This window comes from Andrographis paniculata, unplaced genomic scaffold (genome assembly GCF_009805555.1).
Source record: "Andrographis paniculata isolate CXL003 unplaced genomic scaffold, ASM980555v1 Contig95END, whole genome shotgun sequence".
Classification (NCBI taxonomy): Eukaryota; Viridiplantae; Streptophyta; class Magnoliopsida; order Lamiales; family Acanthaceae; genus Andrographis; species Andrographis paniculata.
The window spans coordinates 2480316-2491446 of NW_026137634.1; the positions used below are offsets into that span (position 1 = coordinate 2480316).

Here is an 11131-nt window from a genome sequence, read left to right on the forward strand (position 1 = left end):
ATTAAAATACAAAAGTATAAATAAAATAAAATTTGGAGTAGATATAAAAGTACACTTACCGTTTTGGAGCTACAAAATTGGAGGTTTAAATGGCGGCTGATCAATAATATTCATTCTATTTATGAATCAACTCTCTCCGTCCCATGTAATACTGGTGTATTACTGTAAACACGGGAATTTAGGTCAAATATAATTAGTATGTAATTAAGAAATATATTAGTAAAAATAATTATAGATTAAGATTAAAATAAGTAAATAGTTTAATTAAAATTAAAAAAATTATAAAATTTAAAATTTAAAATACTATTAAAGTGCATAATTATATTTTCAAAAATAGAAAGAATAAATTATGTGAAAAGGACAAAAATAAAAAATAAGGACAAATTATATGGAATATGAGGGAGTACAATTTTAGACATTGGAAATGCCATAAATAAATAGGCTCCAAAATTGGAGGTTTAAATGGTGGAACAAATCTTCGTACATTTTAGTGACTTTGGAATTTCCCAAAATAAATAATACTCCTTCCGTCCCATGTACTATATCTGCTACACTATAGACACGGTATTTTAGGATAAGTGTAATTAGTAGATAATTAATAATGTGTTAGTAAAAATAATTATTTTATAATATAAATAATTATAAATTAAGATTAAGATAACTAATTAGTTTAATTAAAATTAAAAAAAAATAAATTAAAAAGTTTAAAATGAGATTAAAAATAATTTATTTTTAAGAATGTGTACTTCCTTCCGTCTCATGTACTATGTCCACTTATTCACGTAATAAATTATAAAATAATATTATAACTCACTGTTCTTAACTAATTAAATAACATTATTTTAAAATTTTAATATTTTTGTCGTTTGTACTTTATATATAATTGTGTATTTGACATTTATATGAAAATTAATTTTTTTAGTATTAGTATGTAAATTTTTATTATAATAAAAAGTTGATATGTTTAAATAAGCAAAAAATAATAATAATACTTTTAGTTAAAAGAAATAGAGAGTATATATTAAAAAATAAATAAAAATCATAAAATGGATACAAAATATTCCTGAAACAAAGATTTTGTTTAGACACCAATTTTGGGTCTTTGGCATAATTTTGTTCATTTATTTATATAATAAATACTATCTCCGTCCGCTAAATTTATCACATTATTAATTTTGACAAATTTAACAAATCAACATTTAATTATTACTTTTCATTCAACATTTATTTACAACAAATCACTAACTTTATTACATTATCTTTTTATTTACTTTCATTTCTAATTAAATTTTCAAAAATATCCACAACTACCTATCACTTTTTCAATAAAATATTTATTTTTTTTAAATCCCATGCCAGACCCAAATGGACTATTTTTAATGGACAGAGGGAATATTATATTACATTGTCATTTAAATTTATGTATTTTTTGAGATGTCATTCAATCCTCTTTTTAACAGAAAAATATATCACTTTTTCTATTTTTATTATAAAAAAATAAGAAAATAGAAACTATTATACACTTTTATTAAAATCTTAGAGTATATATATATATTTTTTATAACAAAATTTCATATTAAATGCTAAAATTTTATTATTTTAAAAAATTGCAAAGCTTAAAAAATTCTAAAAAATATCTCGTGAGGTATGTAAAGAAATTATTGTGAGAAAATAATAGGTATGGCATGAATCATGAATGCATATAAAATAAATGAATGCCTAAGCTATCTAACAGAGCTTATTTTTTTACCATAAATGTAGAGCTAGCTGGACAACTATAACAACAACATTAACAATATTTATATTATTGTTATTTATATATAATAATTTATGGTTTGCCAATTAAACAAAATAAACATTTAGGCATATTAGTAAACAACAGATATTTTTGGATTCAGCTGCTTCCTTAATATTTTCCCCGTCGGAGCTTTCGGAATTTCGTCGACAAAAAACACTCGCCGGATTCTCTTGTAGAACACAACCTGTTTAGACACCATTTCTTTTATTTCTTCCTCCGTCACCGTCAAACCTTTCGCCCGCACGACGAACGCCACCGGAACTTCCCCGGCTTCCTCGTCCCTCATCCTAAATCGCATCGAAAATTTTAAAATTAATTCGAATTATTTTTTTTAAACTAAATAATTTCAATATTTTCAATAAAAATTATTATTACTTTTAATACTGTCAAATAGACAATATTACAATGACAACACGTGATATAATACGATATATATTTTGAAATAAATAAAATGTATTATATTGAATAAAAACATATATTTGTCTATTATTTTATATATGCTTAATAGGACAAATTTTGAGGACAATGTAACCATGTTCTTATTTTTTATATAAAACATTACATTATGCAACAAGTTTTTTAATACACCCCACTACTCAGAAGATCTACTCATCATATTTGTTTTTTTATATAATTATTTAATAATTATATTATTATTATTTTAAGATTTTAGGCCCATTCCAACTTACAGTAAAATGTCCTATTCATAGATGGGAGGGAGACAACGTTCATTTTCTATGATAAAAAATACGAAAATTAATTAATAATATAGACTCCATTTAAAAAATAAAATTTTAGAAATTTTAAAAAATTTGAAAAAAAAAATAAATAGTAACAAAAATTCAAAAAATTATTGTGTGAATAAATCCATACTTAAATAAAAGAATAAATTAGGATGAGATGATTACGGTGCGACGGCGGCGTCGGAGACGGAAGGATGGGCGACGAGAATGGCTTCGATCTCCGCCGGAGCGACTTGGTAGCCTTTGTACTTTATCATATCCTTGACTCGATCGACGATGAACACCTCGTCGTCGTCGTCAATCAGGCCGACGTCGCCGGTGTGCAGCCATCCTTGCTCGTCGATCGTCTGCTTCGTCGCTTCCGGATTGTTCAGGTAGCCTGAAATCGAATTCAACTGTTCATACGTATGTTGAAACTGATAATCGGTTGAATTAATTTTTTGATCTGAGAGAAGAAATTAACCTTTCATGATCTGATCGCCGCGGATGCAGATTTCTCCCCGCTGATTGTACCCCAGCGATTCGCCAGTCTCTGTGTCTACTACCTTCATCTCGGCGTTCCGCACCACCGTTCCGGAAGATCCTGATTTCATATGAAAAGGATGCTTCGCGAATCCCAGGCAGAGTGAGAGAACTGGCCCTGCTTCCGTCATTCCGTAGCCCTAATTTCACCCTCAATTCTCAATCAAATTAATATATGTGATATATATATACATATATTCAGATAGAGAGGTAAATAGTAGTTGTGATTGGAGGTTTGCATGTTAATTGTAATTAGTAAAATTTTAAATTTTTAATTGTTACAAATATAATTTTATTTTAAATATTTTGGGTATATTTCTTTTGATAAATTTGAAAAAAATTTGCTTTGAATTTAATAAAAATATAATGCATGATTAAATATTTGGTAAGAAAAAAAAAATCTCTCTCCATCTTAAAATTTTAAGAAATAATAATATTATATTGATAATCGGTGAAAAAATATTTTTAAAAAATCAAAATGCTTTATGTAATTATTGTGAAATAGTGAAAATAGTTTTATAAAATAATTAAAAGTTAATTATAAAAAATAAAAATAAGACTATTATTTTAAGATAATATAAAATAGCAAAATAAAACTATTGTTACATAACAGTGAAAATATATTTATTTTTAAAAACACAAAGTTAAAATAGTAAACTTGAGTTTGGTGGAAAAAAACAAACGATTAATTTTACTAATACAAGTATATAAATAATTTTAAAAATTTTGATTTGATGTTTTTTTTATGAAAAATAAAAATAATTAAAAATTACCTGGCCAATAATGGCGTTGGGAAGCTTAGCTCTAATGGCGTCTTCGAGCTCCTTGCCGAGGGGGGCGGCGCCGGACATGACGAGGCGGACAGAGGAAAGGTCATATTTATCCACGAGGGGGCTCTTCACGATAGCTAGGGCAATCGGCGGGACGAGGGGTAGGAAAGTAATTTTATACTTCTGTATAACTTCCAGGAACGTGGAGATTTCGAACTTCTGCATTAGAACAATGGCGGCGCCGGCGCGTAGGCCACAGAGGAGGACGGAATTCAGGCCGAAGATGTGGAACAGCGGCAGCACCGATAGAATCACGTCGGAGCTGTCCAAATACATGTTCGGATTCTCGCCGTCGACCTGCTGCGACACCGTCGTCACCAGCCCCTTGTGCGTCAGCATTACGCCTTTCGGCATTCCGGTGGTGCCGGAGGAGTACGGAAGCGCCACAACGTCGTCCGGTTTAACTCCGACCGCCGTGAAATCGTCTTCATTAGCGGACGCCACATCCGAGAAGTGGAGAATTTCGTCCTCCGCCACCGCCGGCAAAGCCACCTCCATCGCCGGCGGCGCGTCTGTGCAGATGATTTTCAATCCGTTCTCCGACGCGAAATCCCTAATTTTTTCGATGCAGCAAGCTTTCGTGATGATGACCTTAGCGCCGGAATCCTTCACCTGCTTCAAAATCTCCGCCGGAGTGAAGAACGGGTTGGCCATGGTGGAGGCGGCGCCGATGAAGGAGACGGCGAAGAAGGCGAGGGGGAATTCGAGGCAATTGGGGAGGAGCAGCATCACGACGTCGCCGCGGCGGACGCCGATTCCGGTCAGACCGGCGGCGAGTTTCTTCGAAGTAGTCAAAACGTCGTCGTACGAGAGCTCTTCTCCGGTGGCGGCGTCGACCAAGCACTTGCCGGCGGCGAAACTCGCCGTATCTCTGAAAATGTACATATGCAGAGGCAAGTAGTTCGGGATATGAATGTCGGGAAGCTTCGACCGGAAAATAGTCTCGCGTTTCTTAGCCATGACCACCATTTTTCCGTCGCCGTCAAACTCGTCGTCGCCGGAGTTGGAATCGGAATCGAATCGGAGTGTGAATTCCTGGCGAAGAAGACGGCCATGGAAGCATGTATATACTGACCTGCAGTAGTCAGGGGCAAAATAGAGATTTCACAAAAGACCGCAATAATGTCAGATTACCAACGTGTCTTAGTTGGCGTAATCGACAAAAATATTTGGAAATTTGACCGAACAAAGAAACAATAAATTAAAATAATAAATGATAAACTAAATTTTATTATGGAATACAAGTTCTAATCAATATACTATTTCTCCGTCCAAATGTAGATAAATTTTAATTTTTGTCTTTGTAGGAGTATATATATATTTTCAAATTAAAATATTTTGGCATTTATATACTACTTCCTCGGCTTTTATTTTTTATTTTTTTCTTAGTAATATTTAAATATTAATTATTATATTAAAATTTAATATAAATATAAAAAAAATTTAATATTAAATACAATAACGCAAAATGTATGTGACCCATATAAGTCGACTCTCTCTGTATACAATTATGTGCTCATTTTACGGGTACTAAGTTTTTTTTTTAAAAAAAAAAGAAGGTAAAAATAGAATTTTTTTTTTACTTTTTTTTATCAAAAAGAAGTAAAAAAATATAGTATTTATTTACTGAAAAATACAATAGGAATAAATTTAGATAATAATCAAACAAAGAAAAAAAAATGAAAATAGATTTGGATGATAAAAGAAATAATTGTAAATAAATATAATATTGAATAGTTTTTCTAAAAACATAAATCGATATTTTGGATTAAAAAAAACATTTATTTAATGGAGGGAAAGGGAATGAATAATTAGTATAGACGGCGATAATAAGACATAAATAAATAAAAATATAATCTTAATAATAATAATAATCCTCGTAACTACAAGAGGGCGAGTGAGTTAGCAACTAAGCGACCCAACTCCTAATTTAACCATGGTTAAAAAAATAATTAACCTGGGTTAGGCAATGAATGCATGGACGCAGGTGTGTGCATGGGCATCCATATATCTGACCAACTACCCTCGAGGACGGGTAGTTGGTGGCGAACACACCTTACACCAACTACACACAACGTTGGGGATGGATTACTAATACAAATACAATATACATATATAATATAATATAATATTTAAAATGAAATCTACTTTGTTATTATTGTTATTATTTTATTCAGAATAAAATATTTTAGTATTGGCACTTTAAAATAAATTAACGCTGCATGATTAATTGATTAATTAATTAAATAACTTTGCAATCCAATGATTATACGTCTGTTTGGTTAAAATTGGCTGCTAAGATGTAATTAATACTTACTTATTCGATGTATCTATTTTTTTTATTTTTTATTTTTATTTTGATTTGTATTAAAGTAAAATATTTATTTATTTATTTTAGGAATCGGTACTATTTATGTAACATTGAAATTAATTACTTTTATAATATATAATATAGAGTATTACATAAATTTGATTATTTTTATTTAATCAATATCACATAATTAATAGACACTACTAACAGGAGTATGAATATTATTTTATCTCTATTTGTAATATATATATATATATAATATTAATATTAAAAAAATAAGTATAATTTTTCTAAAAAGAAATAATTTTTTTCTGAGACAAGAAGAGTATATCTTCGATTCTCTCGTCCCAATGACATTTTTTGTGAATGAAAATGTGGAAGGAGGTTCTAATAAATTTGTCATTTGAATTTATATATAAAATAATGATATATTTATTGTTATATTTGTAATTTATTTAAAAATTAAAATATTTGTAATAGTTTCTTATGTAAATTATATTCATTTAATTGTGGGTTGTTTGAATTATTTAATTAGTTGATAGTAATTATCAAATTTCAGTAAAATTTATTTGAATTTGACTTTTGGAGTTTATGAATGATAAAATTTTAAATTGAAATAATTTTAACTCTAATATTTTGAAAAGAAAAAAATAATTTTTTTATAATATATTAATATATATATATATATTTCATTAATAATTTTAAATTTTTTTTTTTTTTTATGAATAATACATACGAAATATATATCCTAAAATTGGCAAGTGCATCAATTTTAGGGACATATTATATATATATATATATATTGCCACTTCATTTACCAATGCATTCTTTGTACATAAATTATGCATCATTTTGGTAAAATTTTAGATATACTGTATAACTGTATGAGAATTAGCTCGATATTTTGGTTATTGTAAAGTAATTCACAATGTCAATTCTATAATCGATCAAGAATTATTTGGATTTAATTTTAATCCTATAATTCCAAACCCAGATACGATATGAACATGTTATAGGTAGGGTAAAAGTTAATATATTTTTTTGTTTCATATCAATTAAAAAGTAACAATTTTACTAAATAGTATAATAAAAACTAAAATAATAATAATAAAAAAGATTCATAGTTTATAAAATTACAATTTATGATTAACGCTTGTCCAAATGATCATTACTAAAAAAACAAACATATCGTATGAATTAAAATAAAGCAATCACTTGCAATAATATATAAGTTAATAAATTATACTTACTCCGTTTTAGAAATATTAATATTATATTGGGATATAGTAGGTTTAAAGTAAAAATGACCAAAATAACCTTATTAGTATGTGTGATATAAATATAATGACATTTGTGTAATATATTGTAAGTTGTAAGGGTATTTGTAATATTAGGTAGATAATACAGTTACTAAAAGAGAAAATTGATACTTTGTTATGGGACGGACTAAAATGGAAAAATGGATACTTTGTTATGGGACGGAGGGAGTATACAAGTTGAGAAGTTTGGGGTTTGGATTTTGAGTTGAGATTTGAATACATGTGATATAAATAGGTGTTGATGTGATATTTTGAACTTAAAATTGAATTTTAGTATAATATAAAAAATAAAAAATAAATGTTTGATTTGATATTTTTGAGATAAAAAATGAGATGAATAGTGGAAATCTAATCCAATCCCCCGAACAAACACACCCTAAAAGTGTGTTCATTTAGTACTTTCACATATTATCATTATTTTTAAATATAATATACATACATAACAATAATGAAAGTTACAAAATTCATAAAAAGCAATAGAAATACATAAATAGTTTTCATAATACTTTCACACTTTCTAATACCTATAATTAAATATTAAATAAAAACATTTTAAATTATCAAATGAATTTTTAACTTCAACATTACTCAATATATTTTATTATTACCTTCGTCTCACATTGGGTGTCTTGGTCACTGTAGACATGAGAATTTAGGATAAGTATAATTAATAGATAATTAAGAATGTATTAGTTAAAATAATTAACTTATAATATAAATCATTATAGATTAAGAGTAAGATTAAAATTAAGATTAAGATAACTAATTAGTTTAATTAAAATTTTAAAAAAAAATTAAATAGAAAATTTAAAATAAAATTAAGATAGGTAATTATTTTCCAAAAAAGAAAAATGACATGAGACGTGAGACGGACATAAACGACAATATGGACATGATAAATGGGACGGAGGGAGTACTATTTTTTTGTTCAGGTTTAGATATTTCAAATAACTCAAAACATCTAAATCTAAATTTGGAAAATTTTGGACATGTTTTCTAGCATAAGCTTTTTAAATTTTATTATTTGAATTATATTATGTAATTTTTTTACTCACGGAATATCAAATAGAATTTATTTTACTATTTTAATCCGTCTATGAAAAAAATACTATCATACTCCCTCCGTTCCGTTGGAAGAGTGTCGTTTGCTTTTTGCACGTAGATTTTTTAATATTAGTATTATATTTGATTATAGTAAAAAAAGACAAAAATACCCCTACTAGTAAGGTGTAATATAAAAGTAATGACATTTGTGTAATATATTGTAAGTTGAAAGGATATTTATTATGTTAAGTAGATAGTACAGTTACTAAATTAAGAAATGGTAACCTTGTTTTAGGACGGACGAAAATGGAAAATGATAACCTTTCAACATGGAGTATTATATTTAGTAAAATGGGTTTTTTTTTTTTCCTCAATATTTCTCCATTTATTTACACTGTTGTCGCCAGTTATTTTATTTAAATTTAATAATTATAATATTAATCCTGTAAAATTTAAAATTTATTCTTATAAAAAGCAGTTATAATTTATTACGAATCAATTACTATAACTGGACAAAAAATAAATTATTATTATTATTTTCACATAAGAGTTATTTAAATATAAATTGAAATTAGTCACACTTTATTAATTTAAAAATTTTCGAGATGTTATTTAAAAGATCCGTTTGCTAATCATGATCTTAAGGACTAATTATTATATAATTAATAATATATTTCTTACAAAGGTATGCCTAATGATATGCCAATGCAAGTTTGCTGGCAAGATGCCGTTTACATCAACTGTGTTTGGTACGGATTTTCATTATTCATAATACATATTTTTATTCTGTTTCAATTAAAAAATATATATATTATTTTTGTTTGTCCTATTTTAAAATATTTTTTTTATTATTTTAATAAGAATAATTATAGATTAATACCAAAATACTTTTAATTTTTACTTAAATTACAAACATATCATTACATATATAATTACTTTATACAAAAAGTCAAAGGGCAAAAATATCAATATCTTACACACTTTTACTAACTAATAAAATATATTACTATTTTTGTCCGATTCTAAAAGTCTCATTTACTTTTTGCGTGTTAATATTTGAATATTAATTATTATATCAAAATGTATAATACTAATAAAAAGACATTTATATAAAAAATTATACAAATATAATGATATTTTAATGTTAAGTACAATGATGCAAAAGATAAATATGATATTTAGAAAGTGACAGAGAAAATATTATTTTTTAATTTACTACAAAAACCCAAATGGCTAGGCGGGAGTATCATTTTAAATAAAAATAATTATTTTTATTTTGTAAAGTAACAAATCAAATCATTATTACACAAACTCATATCAAACAAACCAATCATAATTATTCTTTTGAATTTGGATTAAACTTAAATTTTGAATTTTTTTTATTTAAATAATATTTTATTTTAGATCTTGTCAAAAAAAAAATGTGTCTCTTAAAGAAATGTGAAATGCAAGTAGCAAAAAACTGTGTAGAAAAACACTCTTATTTTTAAATAATCAATTAATTATAATATTATATTATTAAATGGTCCACCATAGATGTCATATTATTTATCCTCCACAAACTACAGCTAACGCTTTGGGATGCACACTATAAATAAAATAAATAAATATAGTAAGGAAATTGACTTGATTAGATAGGTGTTTTAAATTTTTGATATTTTAGAGAAAATTAAAAAAAATAATAAAAAATATACTATTTGTTAATCCTTCCGTCCAATATAATATGGGTCTATTACTGTAAACACGAGAATTTAAATAAAGTATAATTAATAAAAAATTAAAAAATATATTAGTAAAAATAATTATAAATTAATATTAAGATAACTAAATAGTTTAATTAAAATTAAAAAAATTAAATTTAAATTTTAAATTATGATTAAAATGTATAATTAATTTTCCAAAAAAAGAAAGGACAACTTATGTGGGACAGACCAAAATAAAAAATAGGGACAAATTATGTGGGACGGAGAGAATATAATATCTTGTTACATAAAATAGATATTTAATATAGTGACTTTTTAAACAGTAATATAAATGAAAAATTGAAAAATTGAAAAATTAAGCACATAAAGAGAGCCATTTAGAGATAAAAATTACTTTATACATGTCCGAAACACATATTCCGGATAATTATATCATTTTTTTTTTTTATTACTTGTTAGATTTATATATAACAATTAATTATATTATTCATATTTTAACAAATAATAATCAATTTTTTACTATTCTTTTATTTATCATATTATTTTATTATTAATTTTTTAATAAATTTTTTATATATCTTATCTTTATATTAAAATAATACTTCATCTGTCTCGTAATAAAGTATTAATTTTTCTATTTTAGTCCGTCTCATAACAAAGTATCTATTTTTTTTAGTAACTGTACTATCTATCTAACATTACAAATACCCTTACAACTTACAATATATTATACAAATATCATTACGCTTATATCACAGATACTAATAAGGTTATTTTAGTTATTTTTACTTTATTTTTACTATATCCCAATATAATACTAATATTTCTAAAACTACGTATAAAAAGCAAATAGATATTTAC

The 11131-nt window shown here is 26.2% G+C and overlaps 1 protein-coding gene across 1 annotated transcript; it reads right to left on the reverse strand.

Annotated features, from left to right (window-relative positions):
- Positions 1–1681: 1681 nt before the first annotated feature.
- Positions 1682–4944, reverse strand: LOC127243258 (4-coumarate--CoA ligase 2-like). The gene is made up of 4 exons (XM_051263178.1): positions 3837–4944; positions 3005–3203; positions 2707–2920; positions 1682–2085 (listed from the first exon to the last, which is right to left on the reverse strand). Exons 1-4 carry the CDS (start codon positions 4860–4862, stop codon positions 1869–1871), a joined length of 1656 nt encoding a protein of 551 aa, XP_051119135.1. The 5' UTR covers positions 4863–4944; the 3' UTR covers positions 1682–1868.
- Between the last annotated feature and the right edge of the window lie 6187 nt (positions 4945–11131).